The sequence below is a fragment of the Brachycentrus maculatus genome, unplaced genomic scaffold (assembly GCF_059751285.1).
Source record: "Brachycentrus maculatus isolate JH-2025_06_01 unplaced genomic scaffold, ASM5975128v1 h1tg000374l, whole genome shotgun sequence".
In the NCBI taxonomy this organism is placed as follows: domain Eukaryota; kingdom Metazoa; phylum Arthropoda; class Insecta; order Trichoptera; family Brachycentridae; genus Brachycentrus; species Brachycentrus maculatus.
The window spans coordinates 106,208-129,124 of NW_028281123.1; the positions used below are offsets into that span (position 1 = coordinate 106,208).

A 22,917-nucleotide genomic window follows, 5' to 3' on the forward strand; every position below is an offset into this window, starting at 1 on the left:
ATACAGTATAAGTACGCGACCGGTTTCGTGAGGAGCCAGACGTGTTTTCCCCGCAACTGTTTATTTAAAAAAATATATTATAATTTTTTCTTTCTTTGTATATATTGAAAATATATATATTTGAACTCCTTACCTTTCAATAACCTTTTTTGTATGAAAACCATATATTTATTTAGGAGAAAATCTTATTTTTTCAATACAAAAACGGTATTTTAAGGAAAAAAAACGTTAAATGTTACCTGGGCATAGAAAATTAAATTATTGAAGAATTTTTTGTTTCCTTTCATATTTTTATTTTTTATTTTTGTATAAATGTCAGACCGTAATAATTTCATTTCAATGACCTGGTGAAAGAATGATTTGTATTAATTTTTAAATCAAACAAAGATTTTTTGAGTCTAATAAGTAGTATTTAAAAAAAAACTCATAAAAATTAATATTGTGACAACTGTTTCGCCCAGTTATGGCATTTTCAAACGAATTATTACATTTACATTCGTTTGAAAATGTCATAACTAGGCGTCACAATTGTCACAATATTAATTTTTTTGTTTTTTTTTTTAAATAAAATACAACTTAGTGTACTCAAAAAAACTGAGTTTGATTTAAAAATGAATACATAAATTAAAATGGAGTTCTACAAATTAAACGCCAAATCAATAAATCGATTGGTTATTCCGAAACCGGTAGTCACGAATTAATATTTATTACACAACGTGAACGATGAATGATAAGGAGAGTGTAATTATAATACACAATTGATTAATTGAATTTTAACTCATTTTAAATCCCTCTTAAAAACAGGCCTAAAGAAAAAGAAGAAGAAGATCCTTACCTGCGACTGCAGCGGCATATTGTGTGACTTGTCGCGATTTGCCAGTCGGCTTCTGCCCGACTGACAACATGTGTTTCGTGGTTTCACCCATCGTCTTGTCTCTTCTTCAGGACACTGTAACAACAACTAGTATATCAGTATCTACTCACAAAAACATCGAGTCAAATTAATTGACTTATTCGACCACAGAGCACCTATTTTATCTGCACATGGATAACAGCATGAAAGAACTGAAAGGTTTAAGGCCTAGTATTCGTTAAGTCACAACGATTTTTTTTTAAATCCATACAAAATTTTACGTAATAATTTTTTTTCTTAAACTACCGTTTTCGCATTGAAAAAATAAGTTTATAAATTAAATATAATGCGAATTAATTTTGATTGCTTAAAATAATACGTTTGTATTATTTTAAGCAAATAAAATTAATACACAAACTAATAAAATAAAATTAAAACTAGTTTTTTTCCAAACATATTTTATTTGACCAGCGACCGGGTTTCATCGTTACCAAAATCATCAGACTTATGATCAAAACCCGGTCACTGGTCATATAAAATAAACGTGAAATAAACTTTATTTATTTATTTAAAAAAAAAGAGAAATATTTGTGTTTTTATTATTTACACAAATATTTCAATTTCGTACTATTTCTGTGAGCCTAAGCGGCTCATTATTAGAAATAGGTATCAAATTGTGGTAGAGTGGATTCGAACCGAAAAACTCTGACTAACTAACACACTAACCACGGGACCACAATCCGACACTTCTTCTATTCTCCTTCAAACTCTTATCCGCACCTGATGGTGCATAGGGCACTGCATTATATAAACGCAGTTTTATCTTGATCGTTAACACATGAAGGAAAGGTGATCAGCCCTCCGCTTCAGGCACCAGTCCAACGTAATATTGAGCAATTATTATAGCGAAAAAATCAATTGTATTTATTTGATATCCCCCTGGGAATCGAACCTGGGACCTCCAGTACGGTAGCCGAGCGTGTTAACCATTACACTAAGGAGGCGGATGAACTTACTACTATGTATGGTCTATATTTTATTTTGTAAAATGCAGTTCCACCAAGAAATGTCAGTACAAAACTTAAAACTTGATGTATTATTTTAGTGCGAAATATTTATATAGATTTAGGTATATATGTATTAAATATTAAAATCAAACACTACTTTATTGTATTTTTTATTAAAAAACCGTCAAAATAAAATTATTTGGCTGGCAGCAGTTTGAAAATGCTATAACAAGGTGAAACAATTGTCACTAATTTTATTTTTGTGTTTTTAATGATAATTTTAAACTATTTTAAAGTTTTTTTTTATTTAAAATACCCAATTGCAACACAAAACAGTACCAACAAAAGTACATATATTTAGGAATATAAATTTCAACAGCCTCCCTTTAGAAATTAAAAATATAAAAGACGCAAACACTCTAAAAAATAAACTTAACGAACACTTTAAACATATACAGACTATACAATGAAAAACTTAACTAAACTTAAACTTAACTCTTGCACCGCATTAAAATATATGTTCCCCAGATTTTTTTTTCAAATTGCATGTCACTATCAAAAAAATGAAGAAAAAAGTCCCTCTCCAAGCACAAGAGCTCAGTCTCTTTTTTGGAGAGACTCAGTGCAACTAAAATTATAAGATTGTAAGATCAAGTTTAGATCAAAATTATAAGATCAAGTTGAAATGTATAGAAATTGTATTAAATTGTATAAAAAATGTAACTTTATTAAATAATAATAAGTTTTAAAAAATACAATATAGTAGACTCTAAAAATCGGTGTTTGATTTTAATATTCACTAAATTAATTAAAATGGAGTACTCCAAATTAAACGCCAAATCCAAAATAATTTTTTTGTTTTTATTTTAAAATGATAGAATAAACACCTTTAATAACACGTGCGGAAAGTATTTTCACACTGAAATTGCGTAACGCTTTCACAAATCCTGAAAACTGAAACTGAAACTGAAAACACCACCGTAGGCTTCTACTGCAAGATCCGTACTAACGGAAATTTAATTTTACCGAACTGAATCCGACTCTAACTACGAGAGAGTACTACGCAAGTCCAGTAGACACAATAAAAATAACTAACAAGCAATATTAACCACGAAGTCAAAAGCTCTGGACCGTACGTAGACTTCATTCAAATGTTGTATGGAATGCTTTACACTTTTCTGTGCACTTTTTAACTTCACGTAGTCACAACAGTCTACCGAACATATGATAGTATTTTCTACAAATTTTAATTCATTGCTTTTTATAAAGGCACTACATATTTTTGATATATCAATAATTTATCTACGTACTTCGTAAATTTCACAAAATATATCCGGGAATTTCTCACTAATGACGTCTTTCTCAAAAGCTTTTCGTCATTCTTTGATGTGTTATTTTATTTTTAAACACGTGCACACATAAAATTACATACATAACAGCACAAAGAATATTTGTAATACTTGTTTTGTAACAGATTTATAAGAGGTAACTAAGTACACACATAACAAATATCAAAACGTGAATTAAAAAAATACATACTAAATAAAACATTTATACTGATGAAATTTACGAAGAAGTACTATCTCTCCTGGGTCGGATATGTACTAAACTTATCACTGTGAATTATTCATACTTAAACTTTATAAAATAAAACAAAGTTGTTTTATTCTATAAAGTTTATAAAATGTGCCACAAAGTATCTGCAATTTTAAGTGTGAATATTTCTGAAAAACATTCAAGAAATATTTATTCTTAAGTGGGTTTTTCATAATGTTAAAAAAAATATATGAAACTATATATTTTTAAAATCCGTATTTTCAAAAACACAAGTTTTAATAAGATATTTTTCTCTACAATTTTATTTATAAAAAAATCAACAACACGTTTTATTTATTGATTTGGCGTTTAATTTGTAGAACTCCATTTTAATTTATGTATTAATTTTTATATCAAACACAGATTTTTTGAGTCTTCTAAGTTGTATTTTTATGTTTTTTTTATGTTGACTCAAAAAAATCTGTTTGATTTAAAAATTAATACATAAACACGTTTTATTTTGATTTATGTATGTATTTATAAACGCAATTCCACATATTTTGTTAAACATGATGATATAGGTCATGTATGTCAAATTCAAAACATAATATCTACTATTTGACCTCTGCTCACGCCATCAAGGTCGGGTAAGGGAAAATCAGACCTCCCTTCAGAAAAATACATGGCGAATTTTCCACAATTCGTGTTTATTAACTTGACTTAAGCATTCACATATCGCTTACTCCTTTCAACGACGCCATATATAAAAAAACTTGCTTTTTCAGGTGACCGTTTTTAAAGTTTAAAAATATAGTAAAACGTATGTTAAAAAATATTTATAAAATCTTTTTATCGTGCAACAGATCTTTTTAGGTAAAACATGAATGTTTTTTCTCCATTTGAAATATTTTTGGTATATTAAAAAAATATTAAACAATATCTTTTCTTCAAAATGCAAAAACAACTCTTTCTGCCTTATGGCGGGCTTATTAAGTTAAAAATATGCCGCTTTTGCTGGAATATAGTACATTTAGGCATCCCGAAAACATGCACAACTGAAAATTTTTTTTTTGTTGATATATGACGTTGTTGAAAGGAGTGAGCGATATGTTTTGTCCTCGGCGCGGGAAAACCTATATATATATATATATATATATATATATATATATATATATATATATATATATATATATATATATATATATATATATATATATATATATATATATATATATATATATATATATATATATATATATATATATATATATATATATATATATATATATATATATATATATATATATAATATATATATATATATATATATATATATATATATATATATATATATATATATATATATATATATATATATATATAATATATATATATATATATATATATATATATATATATATATATATATATATATATATATATATATATATATATATATATATATATATATATATATATATATATATATATATATATATATATATATATATATTTTTATATATATATATATATATATATATATATATATATATATATATATATATATATATATAAATATATATATATATATTTATATATATATAAATATATATATATATATATATATATATATATATATATATATATATATATATATATATATATATATATATATATATATATATATATATATATATATATATATATATATATATATATATATATATATATATATATATATATATATATATATATATATATATATATATATATATATATATATATATATATATATATGTATTATTAAACAATAAATAACCCAAATATTTTAAGGATAAAATAGTGTTAAACAAAAACTTTCTTGAACACATTACTAGAAATAACGATAAAATAAGACTGCACTTGTTGAAAAAACCGAGTCACAAAATTGTTTAATGTATAAGGGTTTGAAAATGTATGATGAGATGCCTGAATGTATGAAGAATGAAAAGAGTCTGAAAGAATTTAAAAAATAAATGTTTTGTTTACTGTAAAAAATATGTAAATATATAATATATCTGATGTAAATTCAGTGTTAGTAATAGTTTATATTAGTTGTAATATAATCTAATTAAAGAAATTTAAAATTAAAATAAAAAAATGTTTTTTTTATGTTCAAGGATAAAAACAAATATTACGTAATATAATTTATTCAACGTGATATTATTTAGCTGGTACCAAGAACGTTTTTACCCGTCATTTCTTCCGGAATAATAACCTTGAAAATTGAACCGTTATTGCAATAACTGCTCCTGTTTTTAACGGTTCCGTAGGAAAAAAATCTTCAAATCGATAAAAATAGAGAGAGAAAAACAAAAATGTGTTCAAATATGAATTTTACTTCATGATAAGTGTATTCGCTATGTACTTATTTGTTCCTTAGTAAAACAGGGGATAAGTTTTTTTTTTTAATATTTATTTTTATTTCTTAAGTAAGGCATCTCAGGGCTAAGATTTCGTACGGAAGTTAACAATTAAACTTCTAGAGTGTAGATAACTTGAACTCGCTTCTGGACCTACATATATTGTTCATTTTCCTCTTCTAATTTCGATTATGAATATCACCGAAATCGGACCACCACCAGTGACAAGCTATAAAGGTCGATTAAACTGTCAAAGACCTTTCTTGTAGAGGTGGTACGATCCGGTTTTTCAAAAGATCCGCATCAGTAGATCCGTTCACTAAGATCAGTTTAATCGAAGGAACGATCTTCCAAGGAAGAAAGAGAATCATCGACGATTCAATTATATATTTTATTCTTGAATGTTTTGTGGCACATTTTATAAACTTTATAAAATAAAATAACTTTGTTTTTACCACTTTTTATCGGTACACTTTTCCAACCGGTTTCGACAAGAACCTTGTCATCCTCAGGGTTTATGTACTAATTCTAAAACATTGAAATACTCATAGTTAGGTTATAGTTAATTACCCTTCCCTTAAGTTTAAATTTAGGAGTTTTTTCCTGGTTTTTTAAATCACATTTTAATATAGTGTACGGAGTGCGTGGAAGTTTTTGGTATCGTAAGGGAAGGGTAATCAACTATAGCCTTACTTTGAGTATTTCAATATTTTAGAATTAGTACATAAACCCTGAGGATGACAAGGTTTTTGTCGAAACCGATTGGAAAAAGTGTACCAATAAAAAGTGGTTAAAACAAAGTTGTTTTATTTTATATTTTTTGGTTTAGTTAGGACTGCGTCCTTTGTTCTCCGGTCCACTCCTGGGAGGTGGAAGACCAGCTGTCTCTCCATCGTTTAGGTGGTCTTCTGGGAGTCTGCTACGTCTTATACTGCTATCTGCTCCTATTCTCACCACTCGATCCGAACTTTCTCTTCCAATATGATTTCTCCAGAAAACTTATCTCATTTATTATCAAGAGAAAAAAAACCATTTCGCTATCATGAAACCTTATTTTAAAGAGTTTTTTTGTGGCATTTTTAGCACTTTACTCAGATATTCTACCGTTAGTGAGGGGTAATATTTTGCTGTCGTAAATCGTATCGTTGATGACGATCAGCAATTAAAATAAATGTAAATGCCCAGACTTCCATATTTTTCTTCATCTTTGTTGAGATGTCAAAAAATAATAATTAAAATAAGGTCGTTAAGAGATTAAGCTGTCGTATAATCTTTTTTAACTCTTCGGTCAACAATCTATCACTTTTGAACCACAAATCGACAAATCTTTGATTCGATAAACTCGTGAATAGATCAGCGTTAGTGAGCGAGATTCACTCGAAATTGAAACCCGATCACTCATTTAATGTAAATGAACGGTTCATTGAGATCCGGTCGTTCATAAACCACCCACGTCTACTTTCTTGCGGTTACCCTGTTACAAAAAACCTCACCGCCAGACATAAATTTGATAACATGAAATTAGATACCTCGATAATAGCGGTATGAGCAGATGCATAATATCGGGTTCATTCTAATCAACTCTGCTTCAGATCAGGTATCAGACTATACGTACAACAAGACGCCCAGAAAATGTATCGAAACACGTGGCATAATAGCATTTTTATGAATAGTGGTATTTACCAAGTGAAATGTATGTAGTGGTATTTACCTTATAATATGTATTTACCTTAAATAGTGGTATTTACCAAGTGAAACGGCGGGTATGTATGAGGAGATGCATGAACGTGGAAGAGGCGAAGAATGTTTGCAAGGACAGAGTAGTGTGGCGCTCTATTCTCTCTGCCTACCCCTGCGGGGAAGCGGCGTGATGGTTAGTTAGTTAGTTAGTTACCAAGTGAAATTTAAATTAAAGATTTTAGATTTATGGATTATCTTATTTTATATGAACAAAAATACGAGCAAAAATAATCCAAATGAAGAAAGAGACCTAAGCACGAGGCATGAGGGACACCAGAAGTTACGCTTTTTTCAAAGTTGTGATGTAAAAATAATGCACCTGTTCAACATACAATGAAAACTGGCATTTTAAAGGTAAGATTGCCTCAACTATCTGCAGTTGAATATCCACAATGACGGGACCTTAACAAGCTGCTCTCCGGCATAACCATTACACAGTGAGGCGTCCTGTCCAACATCTTGGCCATGCTCCGGCCCAAGAAGACCAAGAAGAAAGCGCAACAATACGTCGGCTCCACTTTCCTGCCTTCAGACTCAGCCGATTATTAATATTCATTAATATATATAACGTGGTAATATTTTTCTTCGTAAATTGGGTGTAAATAATATGTAAAGTGGGTGTATAATAATAAAATAAACAATGTGTTGCTTTGTAATTAAAGTTTATTCTTAATTTATCTTTATAATATTTTCTATCTATCTATCTGAAGCTGACATTTCAGAATATTATATTTTTTCTATCGGATCTCTTTTGTTTTATTCTGTGCGACGCATGCGACATCTGGTGGTAGAACTGTTTTATGTAGGTACTATATGTAAGTACTTAATAAAATGTATAGGTAGGTACCTAGTTATTTTATTACATATGTTTTTTAAATTCTCTCTTATTATAATTTTTATATCATAATCCATACCTGCATAAGCGCCCTTGAGGTAGTTTTTTACGAAAATGGCGCTATATAAATCATCGAAGATTATTATTATTATTAAGATGATTGTCAGATAATGTATCTCTTCGACTGATAGTGAAACTGTCGTAGTTTTTAATAATCTTCCATACTTTAATACCAAGTATGTGCATAAGTAAGCAAAAAGAAACGAAAACAATACATACTTGAACACGATCAGCAGTAATACAAATTAACATAAATATTGCTGTAAATCCGGTGTCGGCTCTATGAAATAATTCATGTTAATTTATTGCAAGAGCGCAATTAATGTGATAGACATAGTGTGTTAATTGATATTAGGTCGCCTTGGAATATCTCTCAGCGATGAATTAATGCTTACTTTTATGAGTGCAGAGCTATGCAACTGCATTTCTTAAAAACGCACGACCATATATCGCTCACTCCTTTCAAGAACGTCATAAATCAAATATCCTCAATTTCCAGTTATGCATGTTAACCATATTTATTCAATTCCTTGTTTTGGCAATCCAATATAAATATGTAGATATATCACTCACTCCTTTCAAGAACGTCATAAATCAAAAATCGTCAATTTTCAGTTGTGCTTGCTTTCGGAATGCCCAGAAAATGTACTATATCCCACAAAAAGAGGCATATTTTTTACTTAATATTTACCCGCTACAGGGCAGAAAATGTTGTTTTTGCATTTTGAATAAAACGGTATTGTTTAATTATTTTTTAAACATACCAAATATTTTTCAAATGGACAAAAAACCTTCAGGTTTTACCTTAAACGATCAATAAAAAGTTCAATAAGTGGCTTGATATTTATTTTTAATACATTGTGTTATATTTTAAACCTTTAAAAAGTTCTCCTGAAAAATCAAGTTTTTTTTATTTATGACGTTCTTGAAAGGAGTGAGCGATATTTGAATGAAGGATATAATTTCAATTATTTCAGAAAGCTGATCTTTTAGAGCTTAGAGAAATCTATTGCCTTAAAGTGTCTAAAATATGTTTTCGTGCGCCAACACCTTTATTTGATCAAAATATAGGTCTAAATATATTACACACATGCAATAGAGTACTTAAATTAGATTACTTAGAAATATTATAAATAAAAAAGGCAATTAATAATAATTTACAACAGTTAAATACAAAAGTAAATGATTTTTCTAAAAGTCCGTTATTGAATATGTTTCCAATCACTCGTCATCCCTGATCCCTTTTTGACTGTGACTGCCAATCAACACAACAAAATAAAGCCACTTGAGATCTATCCAAGCTCCTTGGTCTAACCGTCAAAATGTTTTGAATTTTGTTTAGTAGATAGTGTTTTAGTTTTAATCAGTCTTGATAAAGAAGCAGTTAGCTTCGAAACCGGTAGAGATTATAATTAAGTTATAATAAAATATTTAAGGTGATTTTAACAAAGTTACATTTTAATTGATTAATTTTTTGTTGTTGCCATATTTAAAAAAAAATATTTTGCAGAGACCCACCAAGCCACCTTGTGTGTCTTGTCGGTGGAGTTCTTTTTAAATATATTTTTATTGTTTTTAACCATTTTAACCTAATAAACACACAAAAAAGAGAGAATATGAAGAATATATACATTTTACAATTTTAATAAAATTTACTCTTGATCATTTACCCATTCCTTTATTTTGCCTTTGTTCCATATTTTATTTTGATCTCTAACATCCGTCGGCAACAAATTAAAAATGTTCGGAACGATATATTGCAGTGTTCGACTTCCATATTTATTGTTAATTCTTGGGACTATCAAACCTTCGTTGTGTGTAAATCGTGTATCATGGTTGTGTACTAAAAGATTTCGATATCTTTGTCTAGTTTGTTGTTCAACGATGAATTTAATCAGCGTTGTGCTCGTACATGTTGTTTTATTTTATAAATTTTGTTTAGAGTCTGTTCTACTCGTGGGAAGTGCTTAGATGTCGGTTGTCCAGGTGATCCGATCAAGAACCCTAAAATATATATTATGTCAGACAGAGATTATCAAGGAAGTTTCAAATCTGACCCAAAAGCAAAACAAAAGTTCCATGACCTAGCTATTGGCTCCTGAAGAGCCAGATGAGGTATTTATAGCGACGTGACTGTCTTACGCATTCCTGAGACGGATTTGTACGTCTGCCAAGATGCAAAATGTTGGGCAGATCGCGTGACTCGATGGACCACAAAAATACCCATAGAATTCTCGAAACTGACGTCACCGTCAGTTCATTTCCTGCACTGGAGTCGTGGGGAGTCTGGACGTCACGAGTGCACAACACGTGATTGTTTACATTTTGACATCTCAACATAGACGAGGAAGAATAAAGAAGTCTGCGTGTTCACAGGGCCCATCCTAGGTTGGTTTACTGAGCACTTTATACAAGTGTAATATTGACTATTCTACCCATGATTGATAACCACATTACTCAAATTTTTGGAACTCGTATGTACACATATCGGCTGTCCAAGTTTAAAACACAGTAAGGGACATTTTTTTGTAGTACGTTTTTTTTTGCATTTTTGGACTAAGTAGATTTTACTTAGTCCAAAAATGCAAAAAAAAACGTACTACAAAAAAAATGTCCCTTACTGTGTTTTAAATTTGGACAGCCGATATCATATTATGCTCCAGTCGCTTAATGTTTGAGTTCGCAGCAGTATCTGTGGCTGATTTGAGAAAGCTTCTAATATATAAATAGTTCTATATTGAATGATTTTAAGCACTGGGAGACGCCTGGAAACATGATTTTCTTTTTTTTATGTAGCTTATAATTTCGGCAACAATTTTATTCACATTATTTTGAATGTGTCTAAATCATTTTTATAAAATCTAGATTTCTCTACTTGGGAGTTTTTTTTCACATTTATTTCTTTTAAATTTAGCGAGATGGAAACACAGTAACGCGGGGCCGGGTACAATGAGTAAAAAAATTATAATTTCAATATATTTTTTACAAAAATAGCGATTGACAATTGACTTAAATATGCGACAAGCCCACATAAAAAAATATATAATATGTATTACATTTTAGCCTGCGTGATTGATTTCAAGTGGGTTTTATCATTAACATCTGAGAAAAACAGTTTGACGTAAGGTAATTCTATTGAACTTGGTGGTTTTAATCTTCAAGGAAAACGTTGTAAGAGTATGTACTATAATTAGTCGGAAAAAACAAATTAGGTACATATTATTATTTTATTTTTTTTATTATTGTATATTTTTTTGACATCTCATCAAAGATGAAGAAGAATATGGAAGTCTGGGCATTTACGAGGCTGACGACCGTCATAGACTGGTTTAAGTGATCACTTTACACGCGTGTAATATTCACCAATTGTACCCATTATTGACAACCACACTACTCAAATTTTTGGAAGTTCTACATATATAAGTATAAACCAATTTTGAAACATTATTTTTGAATCACTGGAACTTCACTAGAGATATCTATTGGTGAGATGAAAAGAAGCTTTTGTAATTGGAGATAATCCAGATTTTGTTAACAAGTATTTGGACACACTCAAAATGTTGTAAATATGGTAAATACAGTATTTTCTTCCTGGCTCCATCCCAACTTATCATCTTTGTAGGCTATAAGGATCAGCTCTCCTCTTCCTTAGGTTGTAGGTCCTTCTGTCATGGACAATATCATATAGGCCATACCTTCGTATCATGTTATCTTTCTGCAGCATCCATGAATTCTTTGGTCTTCTTCTAGATGCCTTTCGAGGAAGATCCATGGCGATTGCCTAGTTCACAATATGCTCAGGTTCTCTGCGCCCTATGTGCCCATACCATCTCAATTGCCTTTCCTCTACCTTACTATTGATGGCTATTACAGCCAGGTTTCCACAAAGGCGTGAACTCTTTATTTTGTCTCTAAGGAACACTCCAGCATTCGCATTTAAATGGTATGTAGGGCGGTTTCCTGGTTTACAATCCTGTTAATACTCAGACTTCCTTATTCTTCTTCATCTATATTAAGATGACAATTTAAAAAAAAGTTTTAGGCATTCTTGAGGTAGTATTTTGCAAAAAAGGCGCTACATAAAGTATCAAAAATTATCATTATTTACAAGGCTTTTGTTTGTTACATACTGATGATTCATGCAATTAGCACGGCTGTTACTGAAATCAAAACGTACAATTGGCGTAACCCTCAAAATATATATGTAATTAATAGGTAATTAAATGTAAACCATATAAATATTTAACAAAACAACCTTCGCGGTAAAAATATAATTCAACATATACATACCTATTTAATTAATAATAAATAATAACAAAACCCTTATCCGCACCCCAATGGTGCATAGGGCACTGCGTCATATAAACGCAGTGTTATCTTAATCGTTTACACATGAAGGAAAGGTGATCAGCCCTCCGCTTCAGGTACCAGTCCAGGGTAATATTGAATAAATATGACAGTGAAAAAATCACTTATGTTTATTTTACCCCCCTTGGGAATCGAACCCGGGACCTCCAGAACGGTAGCCGAGCGTGCTGACCATTACACTACGGAGGCGGACAATTAATCATGGCTAAATGTTAAATGTGTTAGTATTTACAGTGATCGAATTAAATAACGGCTTATTTAACACCAGATAACTAAACTTATGTTAGGGATCTGGGCGTTAGATTTGTGAGCACCCTGACATTTCACGATCATATAGAGGCAGTCAGTGGTAATACATTGAAAATGCTAGGATTTGTTCTGCGTACTGCCAGGGTTTTCCAAAATACCCGCATGCTGAGAACTCTTTATAACTCCTTGGTGCGAAGTAGACTCGAGAGTGGCTCGATGATCTGGGGGCCACCGAGCTTAAGTACTCTCTTATGGTAGAGAAAGTCCAAAAGAAGTTTTTGAGGTATCTCTACATGAGAGAGTACGGCTATTATCCTTGGCTCTACCCGACCCAGTTTCTCCAGGGTATGCTTGGCTACAATAGTTTAGAGACTAGAAGGAATGTGTATTTGATTACGCATTTTTATCCATTGTTGCGCGGTATGATCGATAATCCTGAAATTATCCGGAACATTGGTCTGTATGTTCCCGATAGTTACCTAAGACAGCGTCGGCATAGATTGTTTCACATTCCTATACACAGGACCAACCTGCCGATGGTTATGCCTGTAGGAAGAGCTTCCGCTATGTTGAACAATATCACATTGGATATTGATCTGTTCCATGTGTCCGAAGGAGTTTTCGGAAGCGGGATTCTTCTACACCGTTAAGTCTTCTTGCTTACTTTTAATATATACGCCTTGAATATTGTTTGTTATGTATATATATTTTTTTGTTCTATAAATTGAATTGAATTTAATTCAATTGAACTTTTTTGTAGATACATAGTAACTAAACATTCGTCAGACGGACTACGCAATTAAAAACGTGAAAATTATCAAAAGTATTTATTAAAAATAGTAACTGATTACATGACACTTAAGTTTGGTTTATAAGGAATGAATGTAAGAGACATTTAACTATAAATCACTATTCCGTAAACAAAGCCTGGCGGGTGCGGGGTGCAGGGAAGTACATAAGAGCACTTTTTCCCAGAAGGGCGTCGTCGCGCGGACGAATGTTTAGTTTTCTAGGGTTAAAGAGGTCGAAATATAAATCGGACCTTTGAGAATAAGAAAGTGTTAAGTATAATATTTAACAAAAAAAAAATTATTTTATCGGACACTGGATATTCACCCTACGGATGAGATGTTTTTTTTTAAGATAGTTGGACATGTGGAATGAATGGGCGAGGAAAAAGAACGGTAAAACAAATTTACGAAGCGAATGTAGTTGGAAAAAGGAGCAGAGGAAGACCGAGAAAAACTTGGCATGATCAGGTATGTCAAATACTCGGGTGTGGTCAGGTCAGGAGTCGAAATAATCGCCGGGTATGTATGGGGAGATGTGGAAGAGGCGAAGAACATTTGTAAAGATAGAGTGATATGGCATTCTATTCTCTCTGCCAACCCCTGCGGGGAAGCGGCGTGATGGTTGGTTAAGTGAAATATACTACCGGCAATTACCGTACTGCCCATTTCTGATGCATAATATTGACATTGGGTTAAAAACGTAATTGATCAGTAGATAACTTGAAATAATCTGGTTTATGAGTACCAGTAGAGATTTATTAGTCGTATACTTAACACCCGTGGCTGATATCGAACCGGTAAATTAGTTTTAGATAAGATTAAAATACATTGGGCAAAGTGCTCTTCTGTAAGTGGTCGTATGATACACAGTGAATGGCACCATCCATCTCACTCCATTTAACAGAAACGCGCCAATTTTGCGACTTAACCACACGGTTACAGAATACCATCAACCCAGAATCGCATAGCTGAAATGGTGACTCAATCGTTCAGCATTATTTTTTTAATAAAATAAGATACAGTCTTCATTATTCCGACAGTTTTTAATCAATAAAATAAACCGATTTCGTTATTTCCATATTTTTTTTTAACTAACCATCACGTAACAATAAAGTGACTATACGCCGATCCCCGTAGGGGTAGGCAGAGAGAATAGAATGCCACACCAATATTTGTAACTGTAGTAAATGAAACTCAATATAAAATGAAACTAAAATAATATATTATTAGATTAAAACCAATATTTTTAGCTTTTCCACTTTATTTTTATTTGACCAGCGACCGGGTTTCGGCGTTACCGACATCATCAGCCTTGCATCATTTGCCTTGTTTAAAATCTGCCTTGTTTTATATATAACATAACAATTTGTATAGCCTCCCACCAGTCTGATGATGTCGGTAACGACGAAACCCGGTCGCTGGTCAAATAAAAATAAAGTGGAAAAGCTAAAAATATTGGTTTTAATCTAATAATATATTAAAAATGCAATTCCATCACGAAGTGTCAGTGGATAATATAAATCTATGAAACTAAAATAAAACTCAATGTATAAAAGTTTAGTTTTACCTTGTTTTTTTTTCAGCTAAAAAAATGGTGGGTCAGTGAGACCATTCACCGTGTTGTTATATTATAATATTTTTTATTTTTTTAAATTATTTAATAATGTTACATTTTTTATACAATTGAATACAATGCCCATACATTTCTATTTAATACAAAATTTTAATTTTCGTTTCGCTGAGCCTCTCCGAATATTTTTTTTGTTGAAAATGATAATAATAATAATAGCAAATTTGGATAATTTATATAGCGCCATTTTCGTAAAATACTACTTCAAGGGCGCTTAATACCACGTTGATAGTGACATATATATTTTAAAAATATATATTACCAAGGAACATATATTTGTAAGCGGTACAAGGCAGTTATATTGTTTATTTTTCTATTGTATAGTCTGTATATGTTTATAGTGTTTGTTAATTTTCTTTTATGTCTTTTACATTTTTAATTTCTAAGGAGAGGCTGTCGAAAATTTTCATTTCTAAGTACAATTTGTCCGCCTCCGTAGCGTAATGGTCAGCATGCTCGCCTACCGTTCTGGAGGTCCCGGGTTCGATTCCCAGGGGGGTTTAATAAATATAATTGATTTTTTCACTCTAATATTTATTCAATATTACACTGGACTGGTACCTGAAGTGGAGGGCTGATCACCTTTCCTTCATGTGTAATCGATCGAGATAACACTGCGTTTATATGAAGCAGTACCCTATGCACCATTGGGGTGCGGTAAGGGATTTATTATTATTATTTATTAAGTACAAATATGTAATTTTTTTAGTACTGTTTTGTATTGTATTTCGGTATTTTTTTATTTATCATTGAAATGTGTTTGTTTCTAATTTTGAGTGAACTATTATGCGGCATCCCATACCTAAACGAAGGTTGAACTGATTGTTCCGATAGTCGATAAAAATATTAAAACGCACTGATGTTGATAGAGTGCTAGATTAAGAACAACACCCACGAAAAAATATCTATGATATTTTTAAGTAAAAACAAATTGTTCTCAAGTGGATTCTCAGATCACAAGACCGATTGTTTAACAGATGTATTTGAAAAATACCACACTTTTTGGCCTCTATGAAAGCCAATTTATTTTCATCTCAGACAAAGTTTATTTTTATAAGAATAAAGAAACACATATTCATTTTTTAACATTTTGAGTGTGCACAAGTGCTTGTTCAAAGATCTAGATTATCTCCAATTAGGATTTATTTTCTTACACACATTTTTGACGTTTCAACATAGATTAAAAAGAATTTGGAGGTCTTGGCATTTACAGGGCTTACGACCGTCAAATAATGTAAAAAATAACTTCTAATTGCAGATACTCTAGATTTGTCAACAAGAATTTGGACACACTCAAAATGTTGTTAATAAATTGACTGATATATATATATATATATATATATATATATATATATATATATATATATATATATATATATATATATATATATATATATATATATATATATATATATTTATATATAAATATATATATATATATATATATATATATATATATATATATATATATATACATATATATATATATATATATATATATATATATATATATTTATATATATATATATATATATATATATATATATATATATATATATATATATATATATATATACATATATATATATATATATATATATATATATATATATATATATATATATATATATATATATATATACATATATATATATATATATATATATATATATATATACATGAAAAATGATCACTTAACCAGGCTATGAGACAGGTCATACGCCCTGTAAATACCCAGAAATCAATATTCTTCTTCATCTATATTCAGATGTCAAAATGTATAGAATATGCTTAGGACTTAAATAATGTAATAATAACCTTTCTAGAAAATGAATTGAATTATTTAAATGAAAAAAACTCTTGTAACTGAATTAAATTTAAATAATATAAAAATCTTCATTGAGATGTCGAAATCGCTCACTCCTTTCAAGAATGTCATAAACCAAAAATCGTAAATTTTCAGTTGTGCATGTTTTCGGAATGCCCAGAAAATGTACAGTATCCCAGCAAAAGCGGCATATTTTTAACTTAATATTTCCCCCGTTACAGGGCAAAAAGTATTGTTTTTGCATTTCGAAGAAAAGGTATTGTTAAATTATTTTTTAAAAAATACTAAATATTTTTCAAATGGAGAAAAAACTTCAGCTTTTACCTAAAAAGATCTGTTGCACGGTAAAAAGTTCAGAAAGTGGCTTGATATTTATTTTTAATACATTGTATTATATTTTTAAACCTTAAAAACGTTCTCCTGAAAAATCAAGTTTTTTTTTAATGTACGATGTTCTTGAAAGGAGTGAGCGAAATGTAAAAATCTTTTAATTAAATAATGTTATACACAACATTGCATCAGATTATTTCACAACGGGTTGAATTTCACTACGAAGCGAGACAGGATATTGATTTCACATAACTTGGTAGAATTTCAGGGGCTCTGTGGATGACTATCGCGAGGGCGGATGACGTCATAGCACGGGGGCGGCTGACGTCACGTTTAGAGGGCGGCTGACGTCACAGCACGAGGGGCGGATGACGTCATCGGCGTACGTGCCAGTGTGACCAGGATATGGCGTAGTAAATAGTGAATTTGAGAATACGTAGACGTTTCAAAAAGTTCATACAAAAGTATATAACGTAGTCATGCAGGTGAAAGTGACCAAGTGCATTTTTTACAAAAACGTGATCGTTGACTATTTGATATCTTACTAGCTTAATATTGCCCTGAAAGTGTAATTTATTGACTTGTTAAAAATGACTAGCTGCATTGATGTTTATTTTATTGCCAAGCAAAAGTGACTTAAATGGGCCTCCTGAACATTTTACGTTTTGGTAGTTGGTCACTTTCTCCTGTATTGAACTTTTTACTGTGCAACAGATCTTTTAACGTTAAACCTGAATGTTTTATATCCATTTGAAAAATATTTAGTATATTTTAAAAAATAATTAAACAATACCTTTTCTTCAAAATGCAAAAACAACACTTTCTGCCCTGTAGCGGGTAAATATTATTAAGTTAAAAATATGCCTCTTTTGCTGGAATATAGTACATTTTCAAGGCATTCCGAAAACATGCACAACTGAAAATTTACGATTTTGGATTTATGGCGTTCTTGAAAGGAGTGAGCGATATATGTGTGTGTGTATAAAATAGCGCAATTTCAGGTAAATATATAGTTGAATCACAAATTACACGAGTGGCTAAAGAGTTGAAAGAAAAGAAATAAATATATGTGTGTATGTATTATTTACTTCAAACTTTTCCAGGAACAGGCGTGTGTAAATAATTCATGCAACGCTATCAAAACACACCTTTTCAATATTCCGAGAAGTGCAAATTACACACGCGTCATCGCCCGGAACAAGGTGACCGGCCGTACGGATTCGGTCGCCGGATCGTCCTCGGGCGAACTTGAGCGCGCTGAGGACGGTTGTGTGGTTCACGCGACCGTGACGTCAGAGTCGAGCCCCCTAAATATAGCGGATACGCAAAGGTCACATTGGGTCGAACTGTCAACAGCGGTAATATGACCTCCTATAGAGGTCAAATTCGCAAGGATTGCGAAATTCGTTGTGATACAGATAAAACATTCTATATCCCTTTTTGTATACATAAACTCAAAATACCGACAAATATAAAAATTACAATTCACAATGGTGACTGCAGGGATTCAAATTGTAAAAACTTATGTTCTGTTTTATGTCCCAAAAAAGAAATAAAATATCTAGGTGTAATAATAGATCAACACTTGAAATACCATAGTCACATTAGGGATTTTTTTTAATGGTGTATAGGTTAGCACAAGTACATACATATATAATATTGGAAAAAATCAATAATTCGGTTTCTGGGAACACGTGGACTGGAAAATAATCGATTACTAAGAAGGGATGTTCATGGCAATACGGAGAATACAAAATATAAATATTATGCATTACTCTTAAATATACCAAGGTGTACTCTTAAATATACCAAGCCAGGGTTTTAAAATATACGTTGCGGGCCATCGATTATCGCGCCTTAAGTGGTTTCTATATTGAATGCAGAGAATAGAATAAATGGTGCTTTGCATGGAATGATTGCAAATAAAAATATGTCCATGGATGCCAGACTGGCGGTTCACGACAGAGAGCTGGTACCAACACTGGTGTTTGGAAGCGAAACGTGGAGTTGAGAAAGAAAGGATGAAAGCAGAGTGAATGCTGATCAAATGCGTTACCTTAGTTCCTTAGTATATCGCTCACTCCTTTCAAGAACGTCATTAATAAAAAATCGTTAATTTTCAGTTTTGCATGTTTTCGGAATGCCCAGAAAATGTACTATATCCCAGCAAAAGCAGAATATTTTTAACTCAATATTTACCCGCTACAGAGCAGAAAGGGTTGTTTTTGAATTTTTAAGAAAAGGTATTGTTAAATTTTTTTTTTAAATACACCAAATATTTTTCAAATGGAGAAAAAACCTTCAGGTTTTACCTAAAAAGATCTGTTGCACAGTAAAAAGTTCAATAAGTGGCTAGATATTTACTTTTAATACATTGTGTTATATTATGAAACTTTAAAAACGTTCTCCTGAAAAATCAAGTTTTTGATTTATGACGTTCTTGAAAGGAGTGAGCGACATTTCATTTTATTTTTAAAAATCAAGTATTTTGAAACATGATTTTGTTGAAAGGAGTGAGCAATTTGTGGAAAATCGTTGTACGACAGTATTAAAAATGAAGGTATTAGAACGGAACGGAAAGCTGAGCTAGGGATAATTGAACATATTAAGATATGTTATGGCTACGTGGAACGAATGGATAACGAGAGAATGTATAAGAAAGTATATTTGGCAAATTTGAATGGGAGAACGGAACGAGGACGGCCGAAAAAGACTTGGAACGACCAGATCAATCAGAACCTAAAATCTGGGGGTGTCAAAAGTCTGCGCAATTGGGGGGCATATATGACTAGATGTGTGGACGTAACGGTAGCTAGGAGTGTATGTCAGGACAGAAGAGTGTGGCGTTCCATCCTCTCTGCCTACCCCTTCAAGGAAACGGTGTGATGGTAGTAGTAGTTTATGTATATGTATATGTATATATATATATATATATATATATATATATATATATATATATATATATATATATATATATATATATATACATATATATATTTATATTTATATATATATATATATATATATATATATATATATATATATATATATATATATATATAAATTAAGTACCTACTTAAGCATATTCTGACATGAAAACATTTTTTTTTTAAATTATTTTAGGCAAGAAAAGATTTTTTTAGAATAAGTTTGAATGTCACCTTCACAGATTTAAAACGCAACAGTAAAATTACCTAAAATACGATGACTTAAAAAATACATATTACATGCGTGTGTGATTGAATGGTTCAATTAGTATGTGTTATCATACATATATATGTATATTAAATGCAATTATATGTATCACAAATTTACTTACATTTCTTAGTGAGGTAACTCCCGCTAAAAATGCTACGCGCTTGCCTACCAACAATTGTATGCGTTCACGACGAGTAGCTACGTAAACAAAACGGTATATTTCTAAAATTATGACATAAACCTCACAACAGCACACTCTAAAACAGTCCAGCGAAATATTTCGATCAGTAAAAACGTAAAAAAACCAAGTAATTTCATTAAAATTCGTCTAGTTTCTTCAAAATACCATAACCAACAAATCGTAATGTCACTAGTTCGATATTGAGCTGCCGGCTAAACGAGCATATGGTTATAAAATGTATTTTTTTATTTTCAAAAACAAAACTTCTCGCGTCCACCGACGACTGTTATAAATGGCACAACATGTTGTCTATATTTAAATGCGAATTATTACGTAAAATATATATACATATGTGCAGAATAAACAACACGTCTGAATACAAACGCGGCAGATCTGCGCAACCGCGCAAATAAACATAGCCCATGTGGATTGTTGTTTGAATATTTTTGGGTTAGCGCCATTGGCGACCCTGTGTGTAAAAACTGAAACTATTTCTGGCGGGTCTTTCGAAGTGTCTTTTTGGATTTCGGTACTTTATGGTATTTTCGAACCAAATTTTTGTTCGAAAACCGGTTTTATTGAGAGAAATAAGTAAATAGTAAACAATTCAACATAGATTTGAACATCAAACCACAGATAAACCATCCGATACCCATGACCAATGTGCAACTAGTATAAATAGCTTCTTAAAGCTTCAATATCTCATAAAAAATAAGTATAATTTTTATGCATGGTGTTGGTAAAAGGAGGATAACAGTAGACTGAATGCAATCGAAATGCGTTCTCTCAGACGAGTGTGTCTCAAAACGTTGTATGATAGATGTTCGAATAGTAATTTAAGGAAAGAAAGCAAGGCTAAGATAAGCATTATCGATAAAATTAAGAAAGGTGCGTTGAGATGGTTTGGGCATGTGAATCGAATGAGTGAAGAAAGGATAGTTATACAAATTTATGAGGCTAATGTGGTCGGTAATGGAAGCAGAGAAAGACCGAGGAAAATTTGGCATGATCAAGTATTTCAAATACTTGGACGTGGTCAAGTCAGGATTCGAAATAATTAGCGGGTGTGTATGAGAATATGTATGAATGTAGAAGAGGCGAAGATTGTGTGCAAAGACAGATTGGGGTGGCGTTCTATTTTCTCTGCCTACCCCTACGGGAAGCGGCGTGATGGTTACTTAGTGGTTTGGTTAGTTGCTCAAACCCTTCCCACTTGAATTTGATCATTTTTATTTATGTTACAATATTTTTTTTTAAATAGACGGGTTTCCGATTGTCATTGTCATTTTGGTTTCCGATAACTTATAGTATTTTCGAGTGAAAATTTTGTTCGAAAACTGAATTTGTTGGAAAAAAAATAAAGAACCCTTCCCGTTTGAATTTGGTCATTTTAATTTATCTTTATATCTTTAAATGAATGAGGCGGGTTTTTCAAATTGTCTTTTTGGCTTCAGGTAATTTAAAGTATTTTCGAATCAAAATTTCGTTCGAAAACTGGTATTGTAGAAGAAGAAAAACCCTTCCCGCTATGAACTTGATCACTTTTATTTTTCTTACAATATAATATCTTTTTTTTTAAATTAAGCGGGTTTTTTCAAATTGTCTTTTTAGTTTCTGGTAATATATTTTCGACAAGTATAGTATTTTCTACAAGCCCCAATTTTCTTATATTTTTTACCAGCAAAAAAAACCTATGCATTGCCTTTTATGTAAATTTGGTTTATGCAATACTTTATGCATTAAGAATAAATCCGGCACCTTTATCGTAGTAGCACTATTATAAATCATTCTTGTTGGCACCTTGAATTAATTTAGCACACAGTTGCAACATTGGGCGTTATGGTGTGGGAGTTCGTGGGGAAATGGTAATTAATTTGTTTTCCTCCTTTCCAAGTACGCAGTGACTTGT

General features: G+C 31.1%; 1 protein-coding gene across 2 annotated transcripts in view; it reads right to left on the bottom strand.

Annotated features, from left to right (window-relative positions):
- The window catches only part of LOC148303272 (facilitated trehalose transporter Tret1-like), a 69,490-nt gene extending 48,068 nt beyond the window's left edge, over positions 1–21,422 (bottom strand). Inside the window, exons 1-2 of one of the 2 annotated variants that reach the window (XM_088270206.1) lie at positions 20,949–21,422; positions 836–949 (exon numbers count right to left, since the gene is read on the bottom strand). In XM_088270206.1, the coding sequence (XP_088126332.1) occupies positions 836–926 (91 nt within the window). In that variant the 5' untranslated portion in view covers positions 927–949; positions 20,949–21,422. Of the gene's footprint in view, positions 1–835; positions 950–2,747; positions 2,868–20,948 lie in introns of those variants that run through there. The other variant, XM_088270205.1, reaches the window with a different exon arrangement.
- Between the last annotated feature and the right edge of the window lie 1,495 nt (positions 21,423–22,917).